Raw genomic sequence first — 17,351 nt, forward strand, 5'->3', positions numbered from 1 at the left:
TACCTTCATGCATGGCCCATAAAGGATTCGTCGACTATCCGAGAAGTACGCAAGAAACGGCTTCTAACACCTGACAGGGGCCACGCTCTTCTCTTCTCTTCTCTCTCCTCGGTGCCGTCGCCTTGTTCGCCGTCGCAGCCCAATTTCCTTCGCTGGGACCGCTCTGCGACTTAGATCAGCTGGGTGGGCCCCGACACAAACCACGAAATACCTGCTGCTTTATTGTCGACCGTCGTCCCGATGCTGGAAGGAATCGTAATTACCATAAAAGGGGAATCGTAACGGAGTCACAACCCGAGAAACCATCCGCGCCTGGGACACGGTGGTGATTCCATCGGCGACCCGCGGCCAGCCGACGACGCAACGACGACGACACGATGATCCGAGGAGAGTGAACCGTCAACGAACCGGAGGACGCGAACGTTCCTCGGCAACGTTCCGCCGGTGTGCCGTCGCGCGAGCACCTGGTGAATTCCGCGATCCAGCCAGCCAGGCCGTTTGCCAACGGCTCCGCTAAACTCGTGCCTGCGCTCCGCTATCGTTGCTGTGATAATGTGTAAAGTTGCGTAAGTGGCAATCAAAGTGGGGGCTCAAAAGGAAACGGATAAAGAAGGGAAAGTCGAGAGACAGAGCTTGGGAAACAGAGTAGGAGGCCGGAATAGAACGACGAGTTTCGAGAAACGGAAGAACAGTGAAACATACAAACGGGAAACTCCGGGGACTGCCGACGGTTTAAAAAGAGCGCCGACGGTTGTCAAAGTGCATGGGGGAATACGGTGCGGAATAAAATCAATCCGGTTATCGGTTCACGGGAGATTATAAAACGGCAAAGAATTTTAATAATCCTCGAACACGAACCCCGGGGGTGAAAAATAATTACGGGTGAGTGAGTGGATGAAGATGAAGCTGCTGCTGTTGCATCTGGCCTACACGCCAGCCGCTCGGTGTCGGTGTTGAGACACTCGGACCCGGTACCTCCGTGTCCCGGGCGTGTCTTCGGCATCGCGGCCACGCTGTACATCGGTACACAAGCCGATATGAGTTCGAAATTCATAATCGATAGTATGCTACCGAAGTACCATCAGCAGTTTCATCATCAACAGTTGTTCTCGAGCGCGAATCCAGGCACGATCCAGGCGTGCACCACCAGCCCGGCTACCAGTCTAGAGTCCAGTTTATCCGCGGCTGCGGTCGCGGCCGCGGCGGTGAATTACGCGCAGCAACACAATTCCCCAAGCCCGACCGGCTCGAGTCCCCAGCACTCCGGTAGTTCAGCATCCACGTCACCGGCGGCACGCACCACATCAAGCATGTATCCGTACGTGTCTGCGGCGGCAGCCCATCATCATCATCAGCAACAACAAGCGGTTGCGGCGGCCGCTTTCGGTGCCACGTCCAGCATGGTGCCGGGTTTCGGTTCCACGGCAGCATCGAGCGCCGCGTTGGCCGCGGCCGCTGCCGTCGACGCTGCGACTGCCGGCGACAAGTCCTGTCGTTATACAGCCAGTCTCACCGGAAATGTCGCGCCCACGTCCGCCGATCCGATGGTCAACTATACCCTCGGTCATCACCATCAGAACGGGGCTACACCCGGTAGCCTGGTGTCCTCCGCATCCGCATCCTCCGCTGTATCAGCGGCCTCCGCTTCTATGGCCGCTGCCGCGCAATTCTATCACCAGGCAGCCGCTGCATCGGCCGTCGTCGATCCGTTGACGTCCTGCCAACAACCCACCTCGGGACAACCCGGCATCTCGGACATACCGCGGTACCCGTGGATGTCGATCACCGGTAAGTCGATATTATGCATTCTATTCGTCTTGTATTATAGAGCTTATGAGTTATGTCTGCCCCGAAATCGTCCTTGTGCGTGTTGTGTATTGTGTGCTCCGAAATCTTCCTTGTCCGTGTCGTGTGCTTCAAAATCATCCTTCTCCGTATTGTTTACTCCAAAATTTACCTTGTATGCTGCAAAATCCTCCTTGTCCATATTGTCTGATAAAGCATGATCATTGTAACCACTAGAGCCAGCTTTCGATGTAGATCCCAGTATGCACTGTTAAGAAGTCAAGTAATACCCCGTGTTCTCTATCTCCTTTCCGTCGCATTCAGTCCCCCGTTCTCGTAGAGCATGACCACAGGGGGCAAACTCAGCTTCTCTATTTCCCAATCGGTTCACCGATCAAGTAAAGTAGAACTCCGAAAGTATCATCGAACGGGGCTCGAGCGTCGTTTAATAGCGTATATACTCTCCCATAGAATGCCACGGTCGAGCATTAAACCGTCGTGTATCGCGATTATAATAGCTGTTACACGGTTCGCTAGCGTTTCCTCTTTCCGCGCGGAAGATGCGAAACGGTTGATAAATGGGTCGCGGTGCGAGATAGGATCGCCCCGACGATCGGGGATGTGTCGTCAGCGCGTTAACACGGCGCTAAACTTGCCCGTCGGCACATACAAAATCAATAACAATTGGAATTGCCGTAGTAATCGTGTACGACTACATTTGCAGGTCATATCCCCGATTGTTGTTACGCTATCATGACGCGTATATTCATGGCCGTGCGTCTGATGTTGTTCTTAATAATGCACCAGAGATAACCGAATGGGCGAGTACGAGTCGGCGGCGTTGCATGAAAGTACCGAGTTTTGTTGATCGTTAAAAAAAAAAAAAAAGGAAAACATAATGTATACATACGTGTCGTTTTGCTACGTACGTTACCGTCGGGCGAACGGGACGAAACGACGAACGGATTTGCAAGTCAAACCCAGGGCTGCGTTTCGGGTAATAAATTAATGGGTCGATAAAGTACGGTTTTGATTCGAGCACGAATTTATTGTCCCGCGTGAATAGGTATCGGTGCAGTTTTATCGTCGTGCGAAACACGCGAACAGGGAGCCGCGGCCCTTGTTTATACATTACGAATTCGAGCTCCTTTCGTCGTACGTCTTCGCCGTATGTAACCTCGCTCGGGAAGTAGATTAATTACGATTTTATTCGTTTCGTTAGCGTTTCGTTTACGATCGTTCCGAGAAAAGAAAAGAACGTGGAAATATTTTTATGTGGTCTCGTATCGGAAACTTTTCTACCGCACCATTTTTAGATCGTAACTGACCTACGGTACACGTGTTCGTGGTCATTCTATCTGCCGGAGGTGGAGGGCGGGGAGAAGGCACTAGAGAGTTTAGCATTGTCATGCCCCGAATGCTCCGTAAAATTTACAAAACGACACCGCCGAATACCGTCCTCCTCGGATCGGCTCGAATACAAACGAGCCATCAAGCTATTTATAGCGGTACATTAATAATAAATTATTTTTATGGCTAAACAGATTAGTCTGCCTATGTAGTTGCGAGCTTATAAAGATTCATCAGAGAGCTCGACCGCGACGATCGAGGAGGAGCTCCCCCCACCATTATCGGTGTAATTTCTAGTTAATCGTACCGCTTTTAATTAATAATGCCATCGTTAATCACTGAAAATGGTGCGTAGGAATTAGAAAGAAGAACTGGTTCAGCTGAAATTTCTTCTACGATACCGTCCAAAAGTTTTAATAACCACGGATATTAATTCCGACCGGCGCCGGTCATGATAGATAGCGCGCGTTTCGCGTTCATCGATGAATTACACACGACGTCGTTTATTCCCGGCGATTTGTTGTAAACATCCGTCCGGTTCGGCATTCGAAAATAAACGCTTCGCGTGGCACAGTTGGTCGTCCGGCGTTCGGCCATCTTACGATTAGAAAACCTGGGAGACTCCATTGTTTCCGATTGGAATCTTTAGCTTACAAGATGTTTGGGTGATCCTTTCGTAGTAAACCTTCTGTTTATTACACCAGAATGATTTATTAATGTTAACAACACTTTTACAATTGGTGTGTAAAAAATTAACAACACAGATATAGTGACATCTTTCTGATTTGCTTAAATGGCTCTGGATTTTATTGGTATAGGCCAATTGGATAATAATGTAAGAAGCTTAGAAGTAATGTGAGAAAGTATAAGATATTAAGTAGAATGTGTTTAGTAGAATAGACTAAATATGTATGTATAAAGGAAGAAGTAATATTTACCACTTACTTATAACAATTCTTGTAAGTCCACGTATTGCGTAAGCTTGCATAAAAAGATATAAGAATAATTATTCTGAACGTGCTAGACGTCGGAAGATCCTATCGGAGAAAGAGGGAGAGCAAGCTTCTAAATATTCATTTGATACGAGTTTTAAATTAACGTTTACTTTCCTACAATACAATTTTTTGAAGTTTCCTTAGTATTTTAAATGACCAAGTATTCGCGTTATAAACTGTGCTGAATGCACACAATCGTAAATAAAATATTTCGAAAATTACAATAAAAACAATTCCGAATGAATGAAATATTTAGATAGAGAAATTGTTGTATGCAGCACCTTAAAATTAATATGTGCGAGCTTAAAATTTGGACGTGTATAAATGATCAATTTAATGTGTAGTATATTCTAATGGACGACATCATTATTATTCTTGTCATATTTTACTTTTTGCTTCTCTAAATTGTGTATTTTATGCATTTCTATGAAAGGTGAAGGCAAAAACGTCATTGAACGCAACACCTCAACGGAGTTCATTAGAGTTTTTATCCGGCCTTTAACCTAACGAGATCCTTAATTAATAAAATAACCGCTTTTTATAAATCCATTAATTTACCGTATATTCACCTAAACATCCACACTCCAATTCTTTTTACTAAACATTTTGGGTATCCACATTTGTACACTGCGTGGTATCACTATAAAACCACCCTAAAATTTTCAATTCGAATGTATCATGGTTAAAATAAAAACGAACCAAGTACGCCACGTCTGAAATCCCGTTGATAAATAATGTTTCTTCCCAAAAGGATAGATTGTATTCCCTAGAAAAAAGTGGTTCCTTTTTATTTCAACCACAATACACGAAGATTACCAAATTTTAGGGTGGTTTTATAGTTACGCCACGCAAAGTGATTGCTTGCTAAACATCCCAGCCCAATTTGACCACGAAACCCTACAATACACTCCACATACGTGCAATAAACAATCTCATTCTATAACAACGCCTAACACGTCAATCGCCACGTCACCCATGCACAGATAACAAAAACATTGATCTTTAAACTCAAAAGCACTATGCATATGCATCTCGACTCGTGCCAAGATTTAACGACCACGAGAAAAAAAAAAAACAATCACCGTGTCAAGTCCCGCGGCAGCGCACTTATCATATTTATGAAAAGCAAAGGAATTCAGCATCCAGGATGTTTTTAGGAGTCGTCGATCTAGCGGTGTGTTAATTTGCTCGGCAGATCGGATTGACAAGACGCGGCGTAAATACATACATACAGGTAGCGTAGCTCCGATTGTAATGCTCGCAGGTCCTCCATTTTGAATTTACGGGAACAATAGCGTAGTCGTTGGAGCGTGCTCGAAGCACGATAGGCGGGCTGCGTAAGTAGAGGACCATCGTTTCTCTGCGAGCAATTTCTTCGTGTTTCGCATAATGCATCCGCGTATATATAGGTATAGATGTATACGTAAGGCTTGTTGTGTAGCTTTGTCACCCGCGTGCTGCGCGTATTAGCGCGTACAACAGCGCCGACGGCGTTTTACCGCGTGTTCTTTGAGAGCGTACAAGGCGAGCCGAGCAAGCTAGCAAGATAGAGGATCCCTCTCGGCCCTGTTCGTTGTATGTATATTTTTAAAAGACGACCAGACCGCCATTGTTCCTCGGGAGGCCGTTGTGCTGCGCGCGGCGACGTTAAATCTCGCGACGGACCGTCTTCGTCTGCTCTCCTCTCTTCGGCTCTGCCCAAGGGGGATTTAATGAAAGATGCTCGTTCAAGGTTTCGGAGCGAACGCAGCGCGAAAATAACGCGCCGCGAACATAATTGGCTTCGCGTGGGCAATGGGGGGTACCTGAGAGTTTTCGGGACGACGGGGTATTTTTATTTGAACCGAGTGGAATTTCGAACAGCCTCGATCCGGAACGTTGACTGTTGGCCGGGACTTTGATTTGAAGCGCTTCGAGGAGTTTTGGAGTCGAAATTTAGAACGGATTTTGCCAGAGATGGGCGAACTCATTATCTAGATAAAAAGTTTCGAATAACGAATAAAAGATGAAAAAAAGTATTTCGTCATTTTGAATTGTTTAAACGTGAAAATTTCAATTTTTATAATAAAATAATACTTCTTTATGAATGAATCGATATCTGTCGAACAATTATTTCATTTCGTTGACTGTTTGAAGCTCAGAACGGCAGCCTTAGATACTGCTGCTTTTCACTGTGTATTATTCGAATAAAATTCTGCCCAACTCTGCTTCTTACTATTGTTACGGTACTGGAAAACGAGATTTCGCGTGGTACATATTGAGTAATTCGTAACCTTGTATTGTCCACCGAGTGATTTCTTTTTGTTGTAAGTGCTTGTGCAGGCACGATTAATGACGTGTGTAAACGGCCCGATGCATTCTGACTCGTAACAAATGCTAATCGTGATTGATGGTAATGTTGATATCCTGATAGAAATGTATGTAATCGTATTTCGCGATCGGTGGAGTTTAATGACAAATGAATACTTATTAAATCTCGTTTCAAGGTCAAGATAGCGATGAGTTACGTATTTTCACTAAAAATAAGCAAGTTAAAAAATTGCTCATTATAATGTAGCATAGGAATCCTGAAAGTTTTTACTCGAGAATTGTATAGGATGGATTCTACGTGGAAAAAAAGCTCGTGGAAAATACGTGACACGAGTTTTTGTTCCGTACGCAGGTTCTATCTCAAGGAAATGGAGCTTGGAAAGTTCACGGCGTATGCGTGCAGTCAACCGTGCCTCGACGCATTTCTTTTTAATCCCGACTAGTTCCGTCTGGGCTTGGAAATATTGACAGTGGCATAATTTGCCTCCTATGGGGCCCGATTATCTTAATTAATCCTCCATCTCCATCGTATTATTGCGATAGCGCGATATATTTCTTAATCGTTGCTTTTCAATTCAGTAAATTATCTGTACGATATCGCTTGCCGGGGAAAAGTTTATGCGAACGATAACTTAAATTTGTTGCATTTCAATGGTTTGATTCGAAAATCATTAGCAGCGTCGGCGACTGAAAATGTATACATACTGGTCAAACTCATAGATTGTACAAGCTTATGTAGTTTTAAATGGAATACACAATGGAGACAGCGTACAGGTTATGTTCGATTTTCCATATCTTTGGAACTTACTTCTTTTCGAGTAATAATTACAACTTTCGGGATTCCAAAGAACGCCACTCATTTTCCACTCTCTATGCATGTCAGGAAACTCTTAGACACGATCAAAGTCAACCCTTTGGTACCTGAATTTTCTCTTATTGAAATCCTTTTGTAGGAGAGTCCTGTTCCTAACAGCTCGGGGCCTTTTTACCAGATTGACTTGAAACAAGATTAATATAGGATAAAATTTTCAAAAAAAGCCACAAGTCGACTCTTTAGTACCTAAAAGTGTCAGGTCGCCCTAATGCACCCAGATGTACCTCTGTGCATCCGGTGCGTATTGCCAGGGTCCCATTTACTCGACGGTAAAATCGACGATTTGTTACTCCGATCGTAACGAAACAACCACGACCGCGTTTGCCAACAATGTGGCGAAGAATTCGACGGACAATCGGGGAGGGGAAGGGTTCTCGAGCCGACAATAACGATAACGGCCGGGCCGTGATTTCTCGCGGGCAAACGCCAATAATTCCCTCGAAACTATAACAATCTCATCGGCCGGTCGCGGTTAGACGCGTTGCGCGCAATGTGCGGCCGCCTTAAAATATCGCGTTGCACCCGGCTCTAACTCCGGGAATGTCCACGGGATCCGCAAATTAACCGTCCCTCTGACGGGAGTCGATTCGAAATTGTCCACCGGCGATGAAATTTTCGTCGCGATCACTACTACCGATCGAATATATTGCGATGGAGTTGCGATTACAACCGGTACGGTACACAAATTATTTCCCGTAGACCATTTCGTTATCAACGCCTCTCGTCGTTACCGTACCGGCAATGTTATGTATTTAATCGTCCGGGCTTTTGTGGTGAATTTTTTTATTTCTTCTTCTTCTGGTCGCCTACTTGTGACGGACAGCTAGATCCGCGGGCCCCGACGAAGAAACGGTCTACGGCGCTCTTACCATTTACCGTAAATTACGTTGTAACTCGCCTTGACCCGCGGCGCGAGTCTGCATGCGTTTTCCCGGCCACTGCGTCGTCCATCTTCTTGCGCAGCTCTCGGGGAAAACGTCCGCCTCGCGGCTAACGGTGCTGGGAGCGCCGCGGTTGGAGCAAAGAATTTCACGGATCAGAGATGTTTAATGTGGAACGCCTGTTCTCTGAAATTAATAGAAAGACGTGTCGGGAATTTTAGTACTAATATTAACACTTCGAATGCATGAGAGGGATGAAGTATCCTAGTCTTGAGTTTGACGTGAATCTTAATTTTTGATAATATCCACACCGTTTTTATGACTTTAGATTATTCGTTCTTTAATGTCAACTGATCTGTCTGAAAGTACAGACATTAAACATGAAAAAATGCTTCTAGGAGATATTTTGAGTTTTAAGTCACTTGGGGCCACTTGTCTCCAATATGCACTTGTAAAAGCTTTTAGGATGTGTGCACTCGGAGTGTTAGTGTTTTATTTTTCGTGAGCTAATGCATGTGTAGGCATAAAAAATATTATAATTGTAGTCTGGATTATTGTGGATTATTTGCATGGTCAGTGTATGCACGTTTTCGGGCTGTAATTATTAGTCTGAGGAAGTGAGATGTTGTAAGGTATAAATCGTATTCAAGCCATCTGAATTGGTTTACTTGTTAATGAGTTAACTTAATTTTTACGCGCAAGACAGTTTGTCAGCCTCTTGTACTCCACAGCCGCAGTCAAAGACGAATGTATACACCCCATGAACGTAACATTCGCGAAAACAATAGCTATAAATGTATACAATCATTGGAATGAATGAATAGTATGAATACATGTATACGTTCCAGGACGTGCAATTGATAAAAAGTTGATCGAACAAGTGTTCAACAGAATATGAGCTTGTTCTCTTAAATATTATAATCCGATCTAATTAATACACTACAGATTTTATGCGTGTACAGCATACGCAAATGAGCAAAAAGCACAAGAAAGCAAAAACAACGACAAAGATTGACTTAACTTCCAATTCAATGAATCCATTAATACATGAAATGAATTCCATAATAACTACCTGATTCTGCATAAACCTCCATAATCCTGTAGTCGTTTAAATATCACAATCCAATCATTTTCAACCGTTCAATAACTGTAAACCCAAAAACAATATAACAAACAGCTGTCAGTCCAGGGTGCAGACAATCGGAACGTTCAGATAACGGAGGTTCCTCCCGCACTATCGCTCCTAACGCCAGGCGCTCCGACGATACTACATACTTCGCTACTATATATTTAAACAACGAGCTTCAATTATACCCCCGTCGACTTTTCCCAAACACGCTTCTCCGTAACCACACACTCCACCGATTCAAACGACTCGCTCCCTCTTTTCGCTCGAGCCGTTATCGGGCAACGTTCGCGGGAACTGACTATTCGCGATTCAATAAAGTCCTTATCTGGTTTACGAGTGCGTAAGAATAACTTTTACGAGCCGTGAACGAAGGGAACGCGAGTACGCGGTAAGTCGTCCCGGTACAAAGTGTGTAACGGCGAGGCCAGGGATTTATTCGGATGAACAGGGCCTTTGCGTAGTCGGATCCAGTATCGTCTGTACGGTCGTTAATTAGAATGTCTGTTCGACGGAATCTATGAGTACGCCTTTAATCGTGTCTTCGACCGGCCTCGAACCTTTCCAAACGGTCATTCCCTTTGATCGGGCGCGATTTCGGGTGCACCTGAACTGACCCGTTCGCCGTCGCGACATAGGGCCCAAAAAGATCGACTGGCTGGGTCTCTAATCCACCGACGTTTCTGCTTAATCACGGGAACATGGTGAGCGGGTTGAGGGGGAGGGAACAAGAAGGGATTAAGCCTGGTACGGTCGAACCTTCACGGATCCGTTCGTCTAATCCTAGTTCCAACAGAGAAGTTAAAGCAGGCGGGTGGAGAGAGAGCTTTGCGTGTCTAGCTGCCGCGAATTTCCTACTTTCTAATTGTGTATCCGCTAGAATAAGTTTTGCATTGCACACGCCTGTGCTACCTCCAACCCCCTTTTCTGTCCCACCCTCGCTCCTCCCGCCATTTTTCCGTCCGTTGTGCTGTGTGAGTCGCTCCCCTTTGGTTGTACCCGTTCCTCCGCGGCGTCTGGTTAGTTAGTTTATCCCCCCGTGGTGCATGCGTTTCACGGGCGGGGTTAAAGTGCTCGATAATATTCGTATCGGATCGATTTCACGGCGTACACTCTCACTAATTACGATTCTTTCTATTTATACTTGCAGATTGGATGAGCCCGTTCGACAGAGTCGTGTGCGGTGAGTATTATCTTATTGTTTGCCCACGGCGGGGCGTTAATATTAGCTGAAACGCCGTGTGTCTCGGAAAAATTTTCATTCGATTCCGCGTGAAAAAAAAATATAAGAGAACGTCGATGTTGGAGACGAGGTTTATTTCTTCGCGGTTGTCTCCGTGAAATATCGTGTTCGAGGGATCACTTTTGTGGTGTTCGTTGCGCGTGGCAGTGGTGCGATGTTTTCGGATCATCGCCGCCATTTTGGCCACCCGATGAAAAACGCGAACTTTAAGAACGCTGCGTTTTTACTAACGAATTATTTGAAAAAGTAATCTTATTCAATTTCTCAATCTATATCGGATTCATAATTTCTGGGGTAGATAGTACATGCAAAATGATGAAAAAAAGTAATACACAGGGGTGGAAAAATTAATATTTTCAAAATTATACACAATGTTTTGTGTTGACCTATTGTATCGTATGGAAACAATGAATTACCTTATCATTTCTTTTTTTTGATTACAGAAGGTTTTCTATAATTTTGATTACTTTTTTTGTACAATCTTCGTCATTGTTTCCCTAAAGTACAATAGCTCCCCAACCGACAAAGTCATTTGTTATACCCGAAACAAAAAATTATTCGTAACTTTGTAAATATTAATTTTACGACCCATATTTATCAGGACATTTTTCATCATTTGGCGACTTGTATCTCTCCCAGAAATTATGAACCCTTTTCTTATTTGAAAAATGCCTGTTCACTTAAAAAGTACGAACAGAAATGGCGCAAAGAAATCGACAGTCGCTTGAACGATTCGAAGCGTTCAAGACCGCAGAAACGGAGAAAAAAGGTACAAAGTGACCAGCAAAACGCACGTGGTGTAGTAAACCGATAGTTTCGTTGAATTTAAAATTCTAGCCCAGTTCCATACTTTATCCGAGTACCAATGAACCGGAATGAGTCAGATCGTCGCGGCGGGTAGGACTAAGTGTCCTTGAGAGACGTTTAAAAATTCAGCTTCTCCGCGACGCATAGCCTGGCCTCGCGCGTAAATCTCGGCGGAAGATCGTCGGCTGGAAAGTGGTCGTGGAGGTGGAACGGGTCTCGGATGCACGCAGGGACGAATCTGTTCCCAAGCGTGCTGCCGGCCACATATGGCAGCCATATTTTCGAGCGTAAGAGCCGCGATTTCATTCACGAGGCGGTTATCGTTCGAGCCCACGGGTTACCAATTTCTGGTGGCTCCTATTACAAACCTCCGGTCGAATTTCCGTCTGGACTCCTCCGAACAGCTGACCCGTTCTATCCCACAATACAAAGAACCCTGGCCCGAAAACACATCGATGATCGAACGGAGCAGCAAGATGGCCGTTTGGTCTCCCCCTGTTTCAGGATCAGGAACCGGTAAATCGTTCCGAGTCCCGTGTTCGAAAGTCGCAAGATGCTGAATTTACAGCAAAAAAGAAAGAAGAAACGATTTCCATGACGAAACGGCGGATTCGCCTGTAAAAGTTAGCAGTTCGAACGGTAGTTCGGGGTGATAAAAGCGGCTCGTGCATCGTTAAACTTTACGTATAATTCCATTGGACGAGGGTTCAGCCACGAAATACAGTCGCTTTAAAGCTGATTCTTCGCGGCGTTTATCTCTCGCTCATAGACCCTCTTTAACACCATGTCCACGATGATTCCTTGTGGCGTTTCGCTTTTTATAAGATGGCGCTGTTGGGGCGTCGTGCGCCCGCGAGGTTCATTGCGGCGTAAAAAAGATGTCCTTGGGGCGGATGTGGTCCCCGACCCTATGTGGTGTGTATCTCGCGGAACTGTGTCAAGAAAAGAGTCAAGGGCACGGGTTACGGTCGTTTACTCGAATCCTGACCAGCCGTCTGGTAGCACGTGCTTCGCTACTACCGGTACCCCCACCCCCCTTGTACCCTATTCATTTATGTTGCTTGCGCATGCAAGAAGGACATGTATACGGCCGGCTACACCTGTCGTCGCTCGTGTGTGATAGCGTTCGCCCGCAAATTATCCTCGGCGGACTATCTTTTATACGGCCCTATTACCGGGGCCACGATGACGTAGTAAATACCGATTAGGACGAAATTAAAACCTCTCGACGGTCGGCGGGACTTATCGCGATGGTTTGTTTACATTGAGCTTGATCATAACTTCGAATAGCAGTACCGACGATTATATGTACGCCGGAGGCGGTCAGTGTGCACGACGGGAACAGTTAGCATGTTGGCAGTGTACACTGCTGCGCACACGAATTAAGTCTCGAACAAACACACGATCGGGCCTTTGTGGTGCCCGGTCATCGCGCGGCCGTGGATGATGTTGTCTCCTCGGGACAACTTGTTTAGCAGGAAGTTGCGTTAACTGAAGATTTCCTTGGTAGGTTGTTGAAGTACCATCTCCCGTTCATAAGTACATATTTGGACACTTGTTCTGACTGCTGAAAATGCGATGGTTCGTGCATATTACATACATACCATTGTTCAACAATTTTATTCTCTTGAGCTAGCTCTAGTATTATAGCTTGAGCCTTAATATTCCTTCCTCTTCTGTCGTACTGTATAATGATTTTCCAGGTTCATTTCATGACCAAAAAGTGTTCTAAGTTTGAGGGGGAGTGTATATAGAAATGGGGAGTGGAATGAGACAGTACGTGTCCATTTTTTAACAGTGGGTCTTAAGAGGAAGTTATTAGTGATCCGTTACTTGATGTTGGAATTGGTCCATCGATTATATTCCTTCGTCCAGGACGTTGGCTTAATCTTCTTTTTCCTACTTGGAGCAGTAAATCAATTTCTAATAAATACTTGTAATTAGATTGATCGAATTCATCAGTACAGTAATATACTTGTACCCTCCGATCTTCCTTAATTTGATGTGTCGAGAAAGTCGCTGAACAGCGTGCTGTAGGTAGCTCCAAAACTGTGTTCATTGGTAATGATCCTAGGATAAACAAAGACAGATAGGCTGAACGTGTTAGATAGGGATTAGACGAAGATCTTCTACGTACATAAATAACCAAAAAGAACAGTGAGATGTGATTGAAGACTTGTAAGAAGTCTCTAACAATCTAGATCTATCTTCCAAGAAATACAGTACAGACTCTTCTCGATTATTGTCCCAAACTCGGGGCAATTAAATTCTGCTCATAAATTCCTTTTTTACCCGAAGCCCGAGCCTCGGAACAACAGAAGTGGAGGGGCAACCAAGTATGCGCTTGGCAATTCCCCTGCCAGTGGTAGGGATAAGGCCTGGACAATAATCGTGTAGAACAAGCCATACTATAATCGAGAGGATTCTGCATTCTGCGGTTGAAGAATATTTCTAATTCGACTTGGATACCTATGTCTCTGGAATTAAAAAGTCAAATCTCGGCTAGTATGACCTGCATACTCCCGCTGTTTCCCCGCTATGTATTTGTCAAAACTGCAGGCAACCGCATCCTCCCGACATTCTCGAATTTGGCGGAATTCCCTGGCCAATTTAAACCAACAAGCCGCAGCTTCCATTAGCCTTTAATCTCGCAAGCCTAGTTGCCGCTAAAGGACCACTCAAATTCGCGACGGGTCGGGGGCCAAGGATCGATATCACAGACAAGTCCCCGGCAGTGTTTTCGAAACACGACGATGTAAGCAGATTCGGGTTGCCGTTGTCGGGACGCATACACGTCTCTCGTCTGGCAACGTTCTCCTCCGACGTTCTTCGTAACATGCGCCTGGCAGAGGGCGCGCGGGATGGAGAAACGGTTGAACGTTAATGCATTCGGAGGTCGCAGGGGCTGCGTCAGCCGAAATACCTGTGGGAATGTGTTCGCCCGTAGACCTCCAGGATGTTTGACTAATTGTAATTGAAGTTATGTACGCGAATCGACGTTCGGGGGACCTCTGCGATCGCACGATGCATAATACATGGCCTGTCGCCGGCTGTATTTCTTTTTCCCCCCACGATCTCTTTCGCGCATCGATAATGGCAGTCGGGGGAAGTCGTCATTCTTTCGGTATCGACACGACATTTATCTGGAATAGTCTTTCGAACGATTACTCGAGACGATTTTAATCTTTCTCCTTAATTCGATAAACTTCTTGGTAACTGATAATTGGATCAGTTGATTTGGATTAGTTTTAGTGGGTGGTATAAACAATGGCGTCGAATAATTTTCTTTTTTTAGGGGTTGGTATCCTGGTCCAGGTATTTTCATAGATCGAGGAAAAAATATCGGGAGCTTGAAATTCCGCTGCACTTTGCAGTGTTCGGTATAAAGTAACGCAAGAATAGCACTTTGAATTCAACTCAAGCGCGTCATTCTTTCTCTTCCACTCGCTGCAATATCCGTCGCCGTGTCTATGGACGTAATCTATCGCCGGTACGTGAACGTACTACACTGTCGACGTTAGGATTGGGATTGGCGACTGGGTGGCTTCGAAGTCCACACGCCGATCGAATGGCACGGCCCCTGGGATCTCGGTCTCGCCTCTGGATTCTATTCCCTGGTGAAAATTATATACACTTCTCCGTGCGACGATCTGCGCGGAACGATATGGAAAAATGACGGAATTAGTTCTTGAAAAGCTCCAAGGAGTTTCCATGGGACGGTGGAGCGAGAATCAAGAGATAGAGTAATTTGTCACATAGATAAAAAACTTTTAAAGAACGAATGAAAGATAAAAGAAAACAGCGTAGTTGTTATTGGATGAATACTCATGAGAATTTTAATTAAAAGTAGTCGTACCGCTGTACGTGAAAATTGAAACGTAAGGAACAATTGTTTGTTGCGTGTATGAAAAATGGGAAACTGTTGTAGTAATTACGAGAGCCTTTTCGGGGTCAATTGTATCGTATTTGCGCTGTTACAGATACAAACAAATCATTTGCAACACTTCGTTTTTCCCTGACATAGCAATTTTTATGTGCCCTAAGCTGATGAACAAAAGATAAACTAATTCATAAACTCTCAGGTTTTGAAAAGTTTTTAGGAAAATAAGAATACGATTAAGTTGAAAAAACTTACAGAAGGGAAGTACAATCGTGAAGATGCAAACGTTCTTGGGTAAAAAAATGTTGACAGTAACAATGCCAAAGAGTTCGTGAATGGGTGATTTTTTTTTTTCAAAAACAAATGATGGAATCATAACGACGAAGTAACTCGTCATATGTTACTGGCATAAATGTCCGGATGAAAGTTTTATTCCATTATTTTGCTCGTCAACGCGGAACGCAGAAAATTATACAGGGAAGGGAGGTGCACCGGCGTAAAATTAGGAAAGAAACGCATCCATTTTGCAACACAGAATTAAACCGGGCGATACGTGTATCTAATCTTTCGAGCGTTGGTATGTGAACGCGGTGCATTTTGAGGTCAGGGATCGGCGGCCCGCTGATGGCTCCGTGAATATTATTTCGCGAGACCGTTTTCTCTACGGTTTGTCGCGTTGCGGTTCCTCGGTTTGGACAGGGACCAAATCTCCTAGCGACTGAACTTATATTTTATATCAAACAGAGGGATCGTGTACTGCAGTATATAAAGCAGTTTTAATTAGGTGACTCGTGCACGAGCTATTGGGTACGTAAATGAACAAGGATCTACTGATTCTGTGTCAGCTGTCTATCAATTTGTACAGTATGAAGTAATTAAAAAAGGTACTCTCATTATTTCTTGAACATTTCTTGTTTCTTGAATAAGGGTTGATTTCTATAACCAAGTATTCTAATTTGTCGTAGAAATGATTCGAGGAAATAATATTTACATTTGTATTGTGTGTTCTTCTGATACTTTGATCTGACTAAAATTGATTACTTCATTATTTACTTTCGTGTGTTCTTAAATAACTGTCACGATTGTCGACAGGAAAGCGTAGTATCTGAGTTAGGGGATGAGACGTACGTCTCAGCGTGACGGTCGTTACGTTTCAGTGTGAGCAATGCTAAACTCACGTGGAACAGAGGAAAAGATCGAAATGCAACGGTTACAATGGTTACATAATTCAACCTGTGTCATTTCTGTTCCCCTTTCCTCTCTACGCCGAATGTTTGGCGCTTTCACGATCGAGTTCAGTGGCCAGCAACCGTCTAGCCCGGGGTTTTGTGTACGACCAGCTATCACGGAGATAATGCATAATTTATAAACAGTTCGATCTGCCGGCAACAGTGCGCCAAGCGTGCATTCCTGTTGGCTTACTCAGGGACCGTTCCCGAAGCCAGCGTGTTTCCGTGCTTCCTCCACCCTTTGATTAACCCTCTGCTCGTCGTACCGTGTCGTTCCTTGGAAACGTTTACCTTCTGCGACTGCTCGGAAAGAAACGGGGTAATGGTCGAATCCTCGAAATTGCCGGCTGAATTCGTTCTTTTTACGTTATCGTTGAAGCATCGGCGAAGCGCAAACGCGCGGAACTTCGCGGCGATGGGACGCTCGGCGCAAAAAAAAAAAAAAAAAAAAAAAACGGGACGACAGAGGATTGCCGAGATCGCTGAAACTTGGATTGCTGTTGCGAGTTTTGCAATTATATTTATTTTGCTTGGTGATTATTTTCTGTTTAGGTTCACGGTATACATTTATACAAAACAGTTGATAAGCTGGAAGTTTAATGGACACTGACGCACGAAATGTCTTAAAATGTGTGCATCGACGTGATGATAGGGGATTCTGGGGATCCATTCTTCAGAAAATTGCTTCTAATAACAGTAGCTTCGGAATCAATCTTCTCAAAAACCTCATCTGCTAAAATTCTGTTCAATTCTTAAATTTTCGATTTATCAGTACCCTTCAGCGAACACACAGACTTTGACCTGACTCAAGAACGATAAAAAAAAACCATCGAAAAACGATCATCCCGATCATGATTAACGATCGTGTAGG

The 17,351-nt window shown here is 44.6% G+C and overlaps 1 protein-coding gene across 1 annotated transcript in view; it reads left to right on the plus strand.

Moving 5' to 3' along the window:
- Window positions 1-1,037: 1,037 nt before the first annotated feature.
- LOC107185304 (homeobox protein abdominal-A homolog) overlaps window positions 1,038-17,351 on the plus strand; it is a 50,546-nt gene continuing 34,232 nt past the window's right edge. The window contains exons 1-2 of the mRNA XM_015572965.1: window positions 1,038-1,788; window positions 10,472-10,504. Of these exons, the coding sequence (XP_015428451.1) occupies window positions 1,038-1,788; window positions 10,472-10,504 (784 nt within the window). The remainder of the gene's footprint in view (window positions 1,789-10,471; window positions 10,505-17,351) is intronic.

The sequence above is a fragment of the Dufourea novaeangliae genome, unplaced genomic scaffold (assembly GCF_001272555.1).
Source record: "Dufourea novaeangliae isolate 0120121106 unplaced genomic scaffold, ASM127255v1 scaffold60, whole genome shotgun sequence".
Classification (NCBI taxonomy): Eukaryota; Metazoa; Arthropoda; class Insecta; order Hymenoptera; family Halictidae; genus Dufourea; species Dufourea novaeangliae.